The sequence below is a fragment of the Hyla sarda genome, chromosome 1 (genome assembly GCF_029499605.1).
Source record: "Hyla sarda isolate aHylSar1 chromosome 1, aHylSar1.hap1, whole genome shotgun sequence".
NCBI lineage: Eukaryota > Metazoa > Chordata > Amphibia > Anura > Hylidae > Hyla > Hyla sarda.
The window spans coordinates 565,489,226-565,506,295 of record NC_079189.1 but is presented as its reverse complement, the minus strand read 5'-3'; the positions used below and the strand labels follow the sequence as shown (position 1 = coordinate 565,506,295).

Genomic DNA, 17,070 nt, shown 5'->3' with positions numbered 1-17,070 from the left:
CGCTTGGTCGGTCGTGATAACTTACCGGGTGACGTTGTCATTACCAAGAATGCGGCAGAGGGACGCAGGATCCAAGAGACTCAGACATCATGAAAGATGCAGAGTGTAACAAGGAGTCGGCATCTGCCTCAGCATGTAACAATAGCAATGCCTGCTACCGCAGATAATGGGATGAGGCTGGATAGCAAGACGGTTTGTACTTGTATAGAGGTAGCGGTGTATATATAAGGAGGGGAGAGAGATTGGGCCCATCAGTCCTTCTAAGGGTCTGAGTGTTTAAAGGGGTATTCTGAGGTAAATGATCTTATGACAAAGAGCTATACAGCCCTGTTTTGAAGAACGTGGGGGGGTTCAAGCAGACAGATCAAGGCAATCTGATCACCGAGTTAGGAACCAGGATTTTTATTTATTTAATTTATTTATTTTTTACAAAAAGCTAACTTTTTTGGTTTTTGAGATGTGGTTGTTTAAAGTGGTACTCCGCCCTTAGACATCTTATCCCCATGATATCCCAGTCGGGTGCCGCGCTGGAGGATCGTGACGACATGGCCACGCCCAGCTCGTGATGCCACGGCCACGCCCCCTCCCATAGACTTGCATTGAAGGGAAGTGGCAGTGGCGCCCCCTCCTATACATGTGAATTGAGGGACGTGGCCATGACGTCACGAGCAGAGTTTGGCCGCGACATCACGAGTCTCCGCTCCACATCGCCAGTCATCTGGCCCAGAGCAAACTTCGCTGTGTGCACCGGATGTCTGGGGTGCTGCAGCAGAGATTGTGGGGCGCCATAGTGGCGGGACCCCCGCTATCAGACATCTTATCCCCTATCAGAAGAATAGGGGATAAGATGTCTAGGGATGGAGTAGCCCTTTAAATGTTAAATGTTTTTTCACACTTTTTCCAGTATCCTGTCTTTCTTGCTTGAAAATGTGCCGTCTTTGTGAACTAAAATGCATTTCTAAGAAAATTTTAAAGAAAGAATAGACAAGTCAATTCTTTCGGAGTGGAATTTTTTCAACAAAGCCTTAGAAAGCACGGGGGCCAAAGACTGAGTACAGTAAATAAGTGCAGTCGGTGTATTTTGGGGGGGACGGGACTACCTACTGGCGCATCTCCTCGCTTGCCTTCACCTGCAGCACTTCATTGACCAATGTACTAAGCTCTGTACATCAATCAATGAGGGGTTGGGAGAAGTGGGCAAGCAAAGAGATGTAACAGGCTGCGGTACTTGAGCATTTAAGCCCCACCTCCGTGGCACTTGGCAGAAAAATCTAAACTCAATTTTATAAGTTTGGCAACCAACATCAGCTCCAGGAAAGGTAAAGTATACATTTAGTTCCTTACAGCTATCCAATGATGTCTATCCTTATATTAATAGCCTATCCATCTCTTTTCACAGGTAAACCACAATAATCGGGATCAGGAGTTCCTACCAAATTAAGTGGTATTAGGACATGCATGCTGTGGCTCTATAGGCCTAAAGAAGATAGTCGGAGCACTGTACAGATATAACTAAGACAAGGAGGCATTTTTACCTCAGAAAAGATCAACAGACAAACTTCATAACAACTTCACTTCAGTGTACAGGATGGAGGCCGCAGAATTCTGGTCACATCCAGAGCTGTAAGTCGTCACTTATCAATGTCTTCAGAGAAGGCAATCTAAAATAAATTTCTGTCTACCATGACAATATAAAATGAGAAAAACACCTCTCCTGCCAGCAGCCTGTAATACTTTATCACATACTCAGGGGTTTTCTCTGACTGACTGAAGACTGAGACAAAACGAGAGTGCGGTGGACTAATCACGAAAAGGGAAAGAGACAGAAAAACAAGACCATGGCACAAAGGGGACAAAAATATCATACACATCTGTAATACAGACAGAGGAAGCCATATTTCTATACTGCACTATTCTCATTTAGTGTTTACTGAATGTTCGCCCGGGAAAAAACGGTTGGGCATTCCGCATATAGCATGTTTTACTGGTGCTAGGACAGCCTGGAAAGAGGTCCATAGACATCTTCATTCTTTTAGCGGAGGTTGGTATTTTCATAGTGGTGCACGGTGCAGATTGAAAATAATGAGACTCTGCTGCAACAGAATCTTCAGCTGAATTCTGTCCAGAAATTCCATCGTGTGAATAAGGCCTTAAGCTTTGTTCAAAACTGCATTGGAGTCTTTGTTCAGAGTCTCTGTTACAGATTCCCTACCATTTAACAGATAAAAAAGGCACAGCATGCATCACTATTTTCTATGGTAAAACAACTGACACCATGATAGAACCGATGTTAAAGGGGCTTCAACTTCATTTCAACAAAAGGGCACTATACTGTAGTATGGGACAGTCCTAAATTTATGTGTGGCCAGTTCCGGAGGAGACTATTGTACACTTATGTGTTATAGCAGCATTTTACAGCATGTTCACACTTAGGGCTTGTTCACACGGCCGTCTTTCCCCGTTTTTTTATCCCCGTTTCAGTGATTTTTTTTACAATCCATTTACATCCCTGTGCACCCGTCTGCACTCATTTCCGTTTTTTTCATGGAAGAAAAAAACGGCACATGCAGTATTTTTTCTTCTGTTAAAAAAACGGAAGAAAACACAGACATCATAATTTTAACATTGAAGTCTATGGCAAACGGATAAACCTTTAATGTCATCCCTTTGCACCCGGGTTTAAAATATCTGTGATTACATCTGAGCATGCTCAGAAGAGGTGACATCAGCAGACTCCTACAGTGTTGTGGGACTACTACTACTCTCATCATGGAAACAAGTCTGTTTCATGATGGGAGTAGTAATTCCCCAGCTGCGGGAGTCTACCGGTGGCTGGGGAGGCTACATTAGTGCTTGTACTACTACCCCCATCATGGAACAGACTCTGTTCCATGATGGGGGTAGTAGTACAGGAGCTGAGGGATTGATCGCACTGGGTCTCACTTCTGAGACCCGATCCGATCAGAAGTTATTAAGTAGGGGAGTGGGCGGACTGATCCACAACCCTACGATGTACATGATGTATTTTACTTTCATTTTAAAAATTCCCCGCGGGGAGCTCTGTATGGCCAGTACCGAGAAGCCAATCAGAGCTCCCTGCGGGGATTTTAAAATGGACAATGTATATTAAAAGCACTATGGGGGGCAAGAAATATAGCGCTATATATCTAGCCCCCCAGCGCATTTATAAAGATATAACCCCCCGCCAGCGCAAAAATATATACCCCCGCGGTATATATACATGTGACCCCCCCCCGCCGGCGCATTTATAATTATATACCCCCCGCCAGCGCAATTATCAATATATACCCCCCCCCCCCCCGCTGGCGCATTTGTCATTAATGCAGTGCTATCTGTGAAAAGCATTTTACGTGCAGAGCATCGCACCAGCTGGCGATATATATAATATATACCGTATATACTCGAGTATAAGCCGACCCGGGTATAAGCCGAGGCCCCTAATTTCACCCCAAAATCCCAGGAAAAGTTATTGACTCGAGTATAAGTCTAGGGTGGGAAATACATCTTCCCCCCCTATCATCATCCAGACCCCCGTCATTAACATCCTCATCATCATCACCCTGTCATCATCCAGACCCTCATCATCATCACCTGTCATCACCCCCTTGTCATCATCCCACCCCCCCTTCATCATTCTCTTGTCATCATCCCCACCCCTCTTCATCATCCCCTTGTCATCATCCCACACCCCCCCCTTCATCATCCCCTTGTCATCATCCCCACCCCCCTTCATCATCCCCTTGTCATCATCCCACACCCCCCCTTCATCATCCCCTTGTCATCATCCCCACCCGCCTTCATCATCCCCTTGTCATCATCCCACACCCCCCCTTCATCATCCTCTTGTCATCATCCCACACCCCCCTTCATCATCCTCTTGTCATCATCCGCCCTCAGTGGTCTTCAACCTGCGGACCTCCAGAGGTTTCAAAACTACAACTCCCAGCAAGCCCGATGGCTGCCCGGGCTTGCTGGGAGTTGTAGTTTTGAAACCTCTGGAGGTCCGCAGGTTGAAGACCACTGCGGCCTTCAACATCATCCAGCCCCCTCTCACCCCCTTTAGTTCTGTACAGTACTCGCCTCCGCTCGGTGCTGGTCCGGTGCTGCAGGACTGTCCGGTGAGGAGGTCGTCCGGTGGGATAGTGGTTCCGGGCTGCCATCTTCACCGGGGGCGCCTCTTCTCCGCGCTTCGGGCCCAGAATAGAGGCGTTGCCTTGACGATGACGCAGAAGTACGTTGGTAATGAACGTACCTCTGCGTCGTCGTCAAGGCAACGTGACTATTCTGGGGCCGGGCCCGAAGCGCTATGAAGAGGCCTCCCCGGTGAAGATGGCAGCCCGGAACCACTATCCCACCGGACGACCTCCTCACCGGACAGTCCTGCAGCATCGGACCAGCGCCGAGCGGAGGCGAGTACTGTACAGAACTAAAGGGGGTGAGAGGGGGCTGGATGATGTCGAAGGCCGCAGTGGTCTTCAACCTGCGGACCTCCAGAGGTTTCAAAACTACAACTCCCAGCAAGCTGGGAGTTGTAGTTTTTAAACCTCTGCAGGTCCGCAGGTTGAAGGCCACTGCGGGTGGACAGTTCACTCGAGTATAAGCCGAGGGGGGTGTTTTCAGCACGAAAAATCGTGCTGAAAAACTCAGCTTATACTCGAGTATATACGGTAGTATTATCTGGCCCCCACAGCACTTCTATATAATTCTGGCCCCCACAGCACTTCTGTATAATATGCCCCTACAGCAGCGGCTGGTGCGATGCTCAGTGGCTGGTGCGTAAAATGCTTTTCACAGATAGCGCTGCATTAATGACAACTGTGCCAGCGGGAGGGGGGGTGTCACATAAATGCGCCGGCGGGCAGTATATATTGATAATTGTTCTGGCAGGGGGTATATAATTATAAATGCGCCTGCGGGGGTTACATTATAAATGCGCCGGCAGGGGTCACATATATATACTGCGGGGGTATATATTGTTGCGCTGGCGGGGGGGTTATATCCTTATAAATGCGCTGGGGGGCTAAATATATAGTGCTATATATCTTGCCCCCCATAGCGCTTTTAATATACATTATAATATAAATTGCCCATTTTAAAATCCCTACAGGGAGCCCTGATTGGCTCCTCAGTACCGGCCATTCAGAGCTCCCCGCGGGGAATTTAAAAGTGAAAGTAAAATACATTGTGTACATGGCAGGGTTGCGGAGCTTGCGCCCACTCCCCTGCTTAATAACTTCTGATCGGATGGGGTCTCAGAAGTGAGACCCAGTGCGATCAATCCCTCAGCCTCTGTACTACAACCCCCACCATGGAACAGAGTCTGTTCCATGATGGGGGTAGTAGTACAAGCACTAATGTAGCCTCCCCAGCCACCGGCAGACTCCTGCAGCCAGGAACTACTACTCCCACCATGGAAACAAGTCTGTTCCATGATGGGAGTAGTAGTAGTCCTGGCTGCGGGAGTCTGTAGGTGGCTGATTTTTCAAATAAAAAAAAAATGTAATTAAAAAAAATAAAAAAATAAAAACCGGATTAAAAAAAAAAAAAAAACGTTCAAAACGGATACCCGTTTGATCAGCCGTTTCTATCAGGTTTTTTTTTTAATCCATTTTTTTTTTTTTTTTTTCTTAAACGGAACAGGGGCAAACAGCCGTGTGAACGCACCCTAAGAAATTTCCACGCTGAATTCTCAAAAGGAAGTTCTGTAGTTTTAACATACCATAAAACTGATGACAGGTTCATTGTCTGTGGTTAGGCTTAGTCTGCCTTTAGAAAAAGAGACACTAAGATGGACTGCAAGAAGTGATGGGAAGGCAATGCTTATCACAGGCTGCTCTCCTGTCTGCTCATACAGTCAGTGCCTCAGTATCTCTGCAGCTGCACGACGGTGAGCTCCTACATTTACCTACACTCAAATGTGTGCTGTCATTTGTCAGGATATGTGGTATACCCGCATTCCACTTGCTAAAATGACTCTTTGAAGGAGATTTATCAAAACGTGTACAGAGAAAAAGTGGAGCAGTTGGTCATAGCTACTAATCAGATTTCTGATATTTTAAATAGGGATGTCCCGATACCGATACTAGTATCTGTATTGGGGCCAATACTATCCATTTGCATGGTATCGGGGACTAATTTAATGTCCCTGATACCATGTCCGATACCTGCTGCCACTCCCTGCCCTGTTTCCTGTCCGCATCATAGTGTTCCATGGAGGAGCATGTGACACACCCGTCACTCCACCTCCTCCCCTGCGCCCAGCATAACGCTAGGGAGGAAGCAGAGTGACATATCCTCCATAGGACGCCATGATGCGGACGGGAAAAGGGGGCAGTGGAGCAGCAGCACCCAACAGAGGACAGCCACAGGTGAGCTGTCCACAAGGTTGGGGGCTGCTACTAATGTCTACAGGGGGGCCTGCTGCTGTCTAAATGGGGGCCCACTGTCTAAAGGGAGGCTGCTACTAATGTCTACAAAGGGGGGCCTGCAGTCTACAAGGGAGGCTGCTGTCTACAAGGGGGGCTGCTACTAATAACTGCCGGGGGGCTGCTGCTAATGTCTGCAAGGGGATACTCCCTACTAAAGGCAATCTTACAGTAGAGTCACCTGAACTAACTTGAATTTATAGGTAGATAATGCAGGTGACCCGGTTTCTGCAGCTGCTCACCATGTGGTCATCGTTCTCACCGCCAATGCAAATTCCCTGTTCTGCCCAATGGAGAAGAGATAGTGGTGTGGATACTGGGTGACCTCGGCAAGGTGCTTATCCAGTCCTGGTGAAAAAACGGCGATGCTTCTCTGGGGCGCCTCCGGATCCGTAGATGGTTCAGCTCCCAACCCAGGTGGGGGTTGAGGAAGGAGGAAGATACGGGAACGATTTGAAAGTTTTAAAAGCTTTATTCAGACGACGCGTTTCGCAAGGGGTCCCTTGCTTCATCAGGTCATAGATAACAGGGGTACAGACAGTCTTTATATACAGTGTGTACTTCAAAAAGTGCGGGAGTTTGTGACAGGTGTGATGCGTCACCTGGGTGCCGGATGTGACGTGCCGGCTGAGAACGGGAGTGTTCATTCATAAAATGTGCTGTTTGTATACAATGTACCGAGTATAACTTTGTGGTTGGATGTAGAGAGAGCTGCTGGGTGTATCATGTTCGGCTTAGAGGATGTTCTCAATGTGTTGGTAAGTGGGAAACTGCGATTTGGTTCGCTTGAGGAAAAAATGTCAGTAGACTGCGGGAATACTAGGAAATATTTTGCTAATATATTGGAATATAATACAATATAATATTGTGAGTTGAATATTACATAGATTATGTTTCTGTGTAATGCATCTCGTATATCAATTGTAATTGATGAAGATACCAGGTGATTACTAGTGTATTAGTGTGTAAAAAAGATTATTTTATTTCTTTTACACTATAAGTTATGCTGCTGCATACTATGAAATTGTGTCTATCGTATGGGACGATATGTACATTATGATAATAATCTTTATGGTTAAGCTTGCTATTCTGATATAATCGTGTTAATGAAAAGGGTTTTTGTTTATATTTATATGTATACTTATTGTCGCTTGTTGTGATGTCATGATATGTTTTTTGGTTATTGACAAATGTATATTGGATATACAGAAAAATGCTGGTATCAGCCTATTAATTTATTAATTGGTGGTTGATATTTGTTGGTTCGTGCGTTTTTGGCTGTCTATAGATGGGTACGGAGGTACAAGGCAGAAAAATGCCTTGGATGGAGAGTGTATGGATGTAGGATAGGTGCAAAAATGATTGGTGGTTATTGTCACACTGTGGTGAGATCTCATAATTGTGTGTATAGTATATTGAGATCACAGTATTCCACTGTCTTTCTCATGGGTGGTGAACATATAATATCACAGTTGGCAGAATAATCAATAATACATGGATGCAAACATATAGGTGGGGAAAAAAACATATATAAAACCATGTATAACAATTATATATATAAAAAGCATACACATGTGGAAGTGACCTATAGAGGTACACTCTAAAATTGGACATATAATACTTGATAAAAACAATAATAAAAATATTGAGGTGTATGTATAAAAAAGTAATGATGTAGAGGACACAAATTGAAATGCGTCATTTGGGTGGTGATTTGATGTAAATATACTTATGGAAATAATGGTGGTGGGCCCTGTGGATGTTGGATGTATTGGGTGGAATAAGCCTAAAGTTGTTAACGTATAAGTTCCACTGCTTCATTCAGACCTCTTGGGACTAAGGTGCCAAGGCGGAATATCCAGAACATCTCTCGTTTGGATAGTTCTTCGAATCTATTGTGGACAGTATCTTCAATGTGATCTATTGGATATATACAGATCGGATTTTTGATCAGAGGGTGTTTTTCCCGACAGTGACGGGAGACACTATGTAGGGTATATCCTTTCTTGATATTTGTTCTATGGTTATTTAACCTAAGGTGTAATTCTTGTGTCGTGCGGCCCACATATTGTTGTCCACAGCAGCATTCGATTACATAGATTACATAGTTGGAACTGTTGTTCCAACTATGTAATCTATGTAATCGAATGCTGCTGTGGACAACAATATGTGGGCCGCACGACACAAGAATTACACCTTAGGTTAAATAACCATAGAACAAATATCAAGAAAGGATATACCCTACATAGTGTCTCCCGTCACTGTCGGGAAAAACACCCTCTGATCAAAAATCCGATCTGTATATATCCAATAGATCACATTGAAGATACTGTCCACAATAGATTCGAAGAACTATCCAAACGAGAGATGTTCTGGATATTCCGCCTTGGCACCTTAGTCCCAAGAGGTCTGAATGAAGCAGTGGAACTTATACGTTAACAACTTTAGGCTTATTCCACCCAATACATCCAACATCCACAGGGCCCACCACCATTATTTCCATAAGTATATTTACATCAAATCACCACCCAAATGACGCATTTCAATTTGTGTCCTCTACATCATTACTTTTTTATACATACACCTCAATATTTTTATTATTGTTTTTATCAAGTATTATATGTCCAATTTTAGAGTGTACCTCTATAGGTCACTTCCACATGTGTATGCTTTTTATATATATAATTGTTATACATGGTTTTATATATGTTTTTTTCCCCACCTATATGTTTGCATCCATGTATTATTGATTATTCTGCCAACTGTGATATTATATGTTCACCACCCATGAGAAAGACAGTGGAATACTGTGATCTCAATATACTATACACACAATTATGAGATCTCACCACAGTGTGACAATAACCACCAATCATTTTTGCACCTATCCTACATCCATACACTCTCCATCCAAGGCATTTTTCTGCCTTGTACCTCCGTACCCATCTATAGACAGCCAAAAACGCACGAACCAACAAATATCAACCACCAATTAATAAATTAATAGGCTGATACCAGCATTTTTCTGTATATCCAATATACATTTGTCAATAACCAAAAAACATATCATGACATCACAACAAGCGACAATAAGTATACATATAAATATAAACAAAAACCCTTTTCATTAACACGATTATATCAGAATAGCAAGCTTAACCATAAAGATTATTATCATAATGTACATATCGTCCCATACGATAGACACAATTTCATAGTATGCAGCAGCATAACTTATAGTGTAAAAGAAATAAAATAATCTTTTTTACACACTAATACACTAGTAATCACCTGGTATCTTCATCAATTACAATTGATATACGAGATGCATTACACAGAAACATAATCTATGTAATATTCAACTCACAATATTATATTGTATTATATTCCAATATATTAGCAAAATATTTCCTAGTATTCCCGCAGTCTACTGACATTTTTTCCTCAAGCGAACCAAATCGCAGTTTCCCACTTACCAACACATTGAGAACATCCTCTAAGCCGAACATGATACACCCAGCAGCTCTCTCTACATCCAACCACAAAGTTATACTCGGTACATTGTATACAAACAGCACATTTTATGAATGAACACTCCCGTTCTCAGCCGGCACGTCACATCCGGCACCCAGGTGACGCATCACACCTGTCACAAACTCCCGCACTTTTTGAAGTACACACTGTATATAAAGACTGTCTGTACCCCTGTTATCTATGACCTGATGAAGCAAGGGACCCCTTGCGAAACGCGTCGTCTGAATAAAGCTTTTAAAACTTTCAAATCGTTCCCGTATCTTCCTCCTTCCTCAACCCCCACCTGGGTTGGGAGCTGAACCATCTACGGATCCGGAGGCGCCCCAGAGAAGCATCGCCGTTTTTTCACCAGGACTGGATAAGCACCTTGCCGAGGTCACCCAGTATCCACACCACTATCCGCCAGACCGACACCACGGAGTATCGGGATAGATGCTTGGCAGCCCAGAGGAGAACGTCTAGAGTGCATGCACTCAGAAAGCCCACATCAGTGTTGTGCCTGAGCTTGCACAACACTAGAAGGTGAGTGTGTTAACACACACTTTAATTTGGCTCCACTATTCCTGTATACGCTAATTTTCAACCTTTGCGATTACCACCATTTACGGCACTTAGATAGCGCCCCCTTTGTTTCCTTTCTTTTTTCCTTTTCTGCACAATGGAGAAGAGAGAAATATTGGCTCATACTACAGCAGCCGCCTCCATTGTACACAACAAGGACCCACATATCATACGGTAAACAGCACCAGAGACCGGGTCACCCTGGTGTCAGATTCCCTTTAAAATATAAGTATTCATAATTGGTATTCGCGAGTACTAGAATTAAAGTATCGGTACTCGTACTCTGTCTTAAAAAAATGGTATTGGGACATCCCTAATTTTAAATATTTCTTTTTAAAAATATCTAATTGATTTCTATGGGAAACTGCTCCACTTTTTCTCTGCACTTTTACTCAACCTCTGCACAGGTTTTGATAAATCACCCTGTGTGTTCTGGATAGAATGCAGTTTGTGCTACAAATTGACCCAGCAGACAAAATGCATTCTCTTCGGATTACTTAAAGGGGTATTTCAGGATCTTTTTTTTTTTATTTGACTATGCTACAGGGGCTGTAAAGTTAGTGTGGTTCATAATATAATGTCTGTACTTGTGTGTGACAGTTTTCTCACAATTCTTCTGTGATTATCGCCCCAATATTCATTTTTAACAGCATATAAAATGACTGTTGTCTTGGGATTTCCCAGGTTGCAGTGCGTCGAGACCTGACATCACTAGTCAGGTGATCAGAGGGAGCCTATCCTGCTTCAACTTTGCAACAGCTGTAGGCCCCCTGGTTAGAAAACACTGTGTTTTAATGGGTGGGGTGGCTGATGTGTGGGAGGAAGGAAAGTGATCTCAAACTTGCAAGTATGGAACTGTGGGATGTGTAGTTTAGAGAACAAAATGCAACAGGAAATATCCAGTTCTGGCAGGTAAGTACTAAAATCACATTATGGTGGATAACCCCTTTAAGAGTCAGGATTGAAAAGCCAGTGTAACACATACAGTTCTTTATGGGCTATAGTCATGGGCAGTATGGGAAGTAAAAGCAGGATGTACGAAAAGAGAGCAGTGCTGGCAGAGAGGTTCAAACCCACCGGTAAACAAACAGAGAACTGCACAGAAAGGGGGCACAGAACTGAGAACATAACAGCACAAGTCTATAGCTTTAGGGACATAAAAACATCAAACAAGTGAGATCAAATAATTTTTTAAGATACATTTTTAATCACTGGCAGTGTTACTGATCAATCACAGCTTAAAGGGGTACTCCGCTGCTCAGCGTTTGGAACAAACTGTTCCGAACGCTGAAGCCAACGCCTGGAGCTTGTGACGTCACAGCCCGCACCCTCATGATGTCATGCCCTGCCCCCTCAATGAAAGTCTATAGGAGAGGGCGTGGCAGCCGCTACGCCACCTCCCATAGACTTGCATTGCGGGGGCGGGCATGACGTCACAAGCTCCCGGCGCCGACTCCAACATTCGGAACAGTTTGTTCCAACGCTGAGCAGTGGAGTACCCCTTTAAAATAAAAATAAAAACTCCTTCACTATTCTACAATGCAGAAAAGCTGCAGGTCTATGATGTATTGTCCATCTGCAGGTCAGGTGTCTGGCTGCCTGAGAGCCAACAAAGACAAGAATCACAGCCTCATTTATTCACATTGTCTAGCAATAAAACTGCACTTGATGCTCACACCAACCAATCAGAGCTGGGTCTTCATTTTTCCAGATTTGGTAAGGAAGTTATTAGTTACTATTGGACAGTAATGACAAATGAGGCGCATTCTTTTTATTCCACCACTTCTGCATGCTCGAGCGATCCTCGGGAGGACTATGACAAGACAGAGATTGTCTATTTTACCCTGACACTGAGTAAAATGACCAAATATGTTAGTGCAATGCAGATAAAAATACAGCCGCCGACAGTGCTGCGCAGGGTCCGCAGGACATAATCAAAGGCATTCAAAATATTTCTAAAGTATTCCACAGCACTTACACTATCTTTATTCTGCAGGTCAGAGACACCAATTTTACGATGTGTTCAGAAAGTCTTCAGACACTTTCACATTTTGTTATGTTGTAGACTTTTAGGCCCAGATTTCTCAAACTGTATGAGAGAAAAAAATGGAGAAATTTTCCCACAGCGACCAATCACAGCTCAGCTTTCACTTTACCAGAGCTTGTTAGCTGAGCTGTGATTGGTCGCTGTGGGAAAATCCCTCAATTTTCTCTCTCATATAGTTTGATAAATCAGGGCCTTAGTATCTATAGGGAACTTTACTATGTGACAACTTACCATATTTTTCCGCCGTATAAGACGCACTTTTTCTTCTGGGGGGGGGGGGAGTTGGTGCGTCCTATACGGCGAATACCTGCGGCCATCAACGGCCGGGGCCCGCGGCTAATACAGGACATCACCGATCACGGTGATGCCCTGTATTAACCCTTCAGACGCGGTGATCAAAGCTGACCGCATGTGAAGCGAAAATAACACTAACCCGGCTGCTCAGTCGGGCTGTTCGGGACCGCCACGGTGAAATTGCGGCGTCCCGAACAGCTTACGGGACCTTACCTGCCTCCTCGGTGTCTGCTCCGTGCCGGGATCCCCTGCATGGCCGGCGCTCTCCTTCGACGTCATCATGTCGTCGCGCACGCCGTTCCGTCATCCAATAGGAGCGGCGTGCGTAGCGACATGATGGCGGCGACGGAGAGCTTGGATCCCGGGGAAGAAGACGTCCGGAGCGTCGGAGACACCACGGGGACAGCGATGGAGCGACATCCAGGGCAGCGGTGACGGGTCCGGAGCGGCGGGGACACGTGAGTATTACCTCCTATACCAGTGGTCTTCAACCTGAGGACCTCCAGATGTTGCAAAACTACAACTCCCAGCATGCCCGGACAGCAGTTGGCTGTCCGGGCATGCTGGGAGTTGTAGTTTTGCAACATCTGGAGGTCCGCAGGTTGAAGATCACTGTTGGGTTCAGAATCATTTTTTTCTAGATTTTGGACCTTTAAAATAGGGTGCGTCTTATATGCCGGTGAGTGTGAAATATATAAAACATATATAAACATATGAACCAGTCAGCATATTGTACGGGCTTTCACCCACAGAACCCTTGTGGGTGTAACACTCACTATATAATAATAACATTATAAAAATAGAAACTGCATAAGCAATAAAATATAAACTTATCAATGCCCCACAATATCATAGTTTGCGCTGCCTTGCTGAATTAAAGTGTACCTTTCATCACAATAACCTTTGATATATCATAGATTAATGTATGCAGAATAACTTTCCAATTGCAGGTTATTAAAAAATATGCTTCTTTCTATTTAAATTTTCCACTTTGAATAAAATGACCACTAGAGGTCTCCCTACCAGTCCTGGCCGCAAGCCCTTTTTATAGATTTCAGACTCATGCTGGAGTCCTAAATCTCAGACTGCAGCCAGGACACAGACAAGCTCAGCACTGCTCCCTGCCTGTCAGCACTGCACTGCAGGGCATACTCCTGACTCTGCCTTACTGCAGGCCCTCATTCATTTTACTATCTGAGCTCCGATCTTTCTTCTCTCTGCACATGCAGTTTTAAACAGAGAGGAGAAGATTCAGAGCTGCCAGCTGAGTTTGTCTGTGTCCCGGCTGCCGTCTGAGATTTAGGACTCCAGCATGAGTCTGAAAATCTATAAAAAGGGCTAGCGGCCAGGACTGGTAGGGAGACCCCTCGTGGTCATTTTTTCAAAGTGGAAAATTAAATAGAAAAAAAACATATTTTTTAATAACACGCAATTGTAAAGTTATTCTGCATACATTAATCTATAATACATCAAAAGTTTTTTTTTGATGAAAGGTACATACAATACGGTATTGCAACAGTACTGTAAACAGTTCTGCAAATGGTTTAGGTAGCAGTCATAGATCTTATAGAAACCATATGCTCTGTACAATATGGAAATTGGTAATAGAACAGTTCTGTCATAGATCTTATAGTGGTCGAAGAAATCACGACACTCAGTGATGCTGAAGAAATATTTCTTTTATTCAGATATATACTGCATGATACATCGCAGCACGCGTTCTGGCTATACAGAAGCCTTTATCAACTGCATAATGAATTATGCAGGTGATAAAGGCTTCTGTATAGCTGGAACGCGTGCTGCGATGTCTCATGCAGTATATATCTGAATAAAAGAAATATTTCTTCAGCATCACTGAGTGCCGGGATTTCTTCGACCTCTATTGGGTACTATTGATGCTTGAGCACAGACTTCTGCAGTGCCGACCTATCTATACCCTGGACATAGATCTTATAGCAACCATATGCACCCAATGTGTGATCCTTGGTGGAAGCACAGATAGAGCTCCGATGCACAATACAGCCCCTGCCAGATATAGCTGCAGACTGGCCGTAGGAGCAGACCCCGACGTAGGGTGCAGATCTGCTGGAGTCCGCGTGTCTCTCCACTCTGCGTCTCCCTTGCTAGGTAAATGATGGTGAGCAAGGAGACCGCCCGTAGTCAGGGCCCTGCCTAGTGGCATTAACCTTTGTGCTCTCTCCTGTCATATAGCACTCCTCTGTGCGCTCTCCTGTCTTATAGCAGGGGGTGGGGCGATCGGATGGTGGAAATGGCCATCACATGGCTTTATATTACAAAATAGAGATGAGTACCTGGCACTGGAACCCGTGAGCAATCACTTGTAGATATTGGGATAGCTGTACTGTAATGAATGGTGGTACAGGACGCTGTAGAAACAGGTGCGTACAATATGCAAAAAGAAAAATGGCAGCATAGCACTCAGCCTTCCAAACAGGACGCTGTTTATTCGGGGTCCATACAGTACAGTGGGACGGGGGGGGAGGTGAAGGAAAGAGGGCTCACCTGAGCCCAGAAAACGACAGCACCGTTTCGCGGTAAAACCGCTTGGTCACGCTTTTCGTGAACAAGCGGTTTTACCGCGAGACGGTGCTATCGTTTTCTGGGCTCAGGTGAGCCCTCTTTCCTTCACCTCCCCCCCCGTCCCACTGTACTGTATGGACCCCGAATAAACCGCGTCCTGTTTGGAAGGCTTAAAGGAGTACTCTAGCTTAATAAAATGTATTCCCTATCTAAAAGGATAGGGGATAAGTGTCTTAATTGTCCCCCGTGATCTTCTGCCCGATGCCCTGGCTCTCCCCATGAAAGGAGCCGGGTTGACCATGGCACGTAGCAGTGACCGACACGTCCTCTCCATGTATTTCTATAGCAGAGCCGAAGATACACAAATGTTTTTACTAAACCGTAGTACCCATTTAACAAATGAATACATGGTCATTGTTACAGAAAAGCTGCAGTGGGAATTGGTGTAGAGTCGAACAGCACGTTCTACTTCAAAATTCCAAATAAAATAAAAAATACACAACAGCTTTTTTTCCCAACTTTTTGTGCATATTTGCCTTTTGTCATAACTTGCTATTTTTTATGTCGCCAAACTGGTGCAAATGATGTATTACCTTTTCGTAGTAAACAATTCCATATTCCTTGTCGTCGCTCTTTACACAGGGAAATTCCACCATCAGATACATAAAATTGGAACTGCGTTTTTCACTCTGCGACAAAAAAAAAGAAAAATTCAGTTAACATCAGATGATTCTATATACAGAAAATACAACAGCACTGTTCCGTATGGAATGGCTCCTAAGAGCCCAGGTTCCCATCAGCACCATTCATAAATGAGCACTCCTAGAAGTCACAATCACTTTCATGTCAGGCTGGCATTTGTAGCTTTACAACAGCTTAAAAAGTAGTACAGAACATGCAGTACCTCCCTGTACTGTAGGAGGCGCTACCAGACACCAGTCAGTGCATGTGCTTCACTAATACAGGAGTTTTACCAGTGAAATGCCTATTCTGATTGGTCCGTTCTTTTAGCCAATGACAGGTTTTGTGGATCTGTACTGTTCATGTGGAGTATGGTCTTAACCCCTTAAGGACGCAGGACGTAAATGTACGTCCTGGTGCGGTGGTACTTAGCGCACCAGGACGTACATTTACGTCCTGTACATAACCGCGGGCATCGGAGCGATGCCCGTGTCATGCACGGCTGATCCCGGCTGCTGATCGCAGCCAGGGACCCGCCGGCAATGGCCGACGCCCACGATCTCGCGTCTGCCATTAACCCCTCAGATGCCGGGATCAATACAGATCCCGGCATCTGCAGCAGTACGCGATTTCAATGAATGTTCTGATCGCCCGCAGCGCTGCTGCGGGGATCCGATCATTCAGAACGCCGCACAGAGGTCCCCTCTCCTGCCTATGTCCGGCTCCCGGCGTCTTCTGCTCTGGTCTGAGATCGAGCAGATCAGAACAAAAGATAGCCGATAACACTGATCTGTTCTATGTCCTATACATAGAACAGATCAGTATTACCAATCATGGTGGGAACTATTCAAGTGTTTTAAAAAAAAAAAAAAAAAAAAAATTTCAAATTTTAAGTAAAAAAAAAAAGTGAAAAATCCCCTCCCCCAATAAAAAAGTTAAACGCCCGTTTTTTTCCTATTTTACCCC

At 44.5% G+C, this 17,070-nt stretch overlaps 1 protein-coding gene across 1 annotated transcript in view; it reads right to left on the bottom strand.

The window, feature by feature from the left end:
• Positions 1-17,070, bottom strand: part of PIK3C3 (phosphatidylinositol 3-kinase catalytic subunit type 3) — a 189,372-nt gene that overhangs the window by 138,157 nt on the left and 34,145 nt on the right. The window contains exon 6 of the mRNA XM_056523238.1: positions 16,017-16,112. Within this exon, the coding sequence (XP_056379213.1) occupies positions 16,017-16,112 (96 nt within the window). The remainder of the gene's footprint in view (positions 1-16,016; positions 16,113-17,070) is intronic.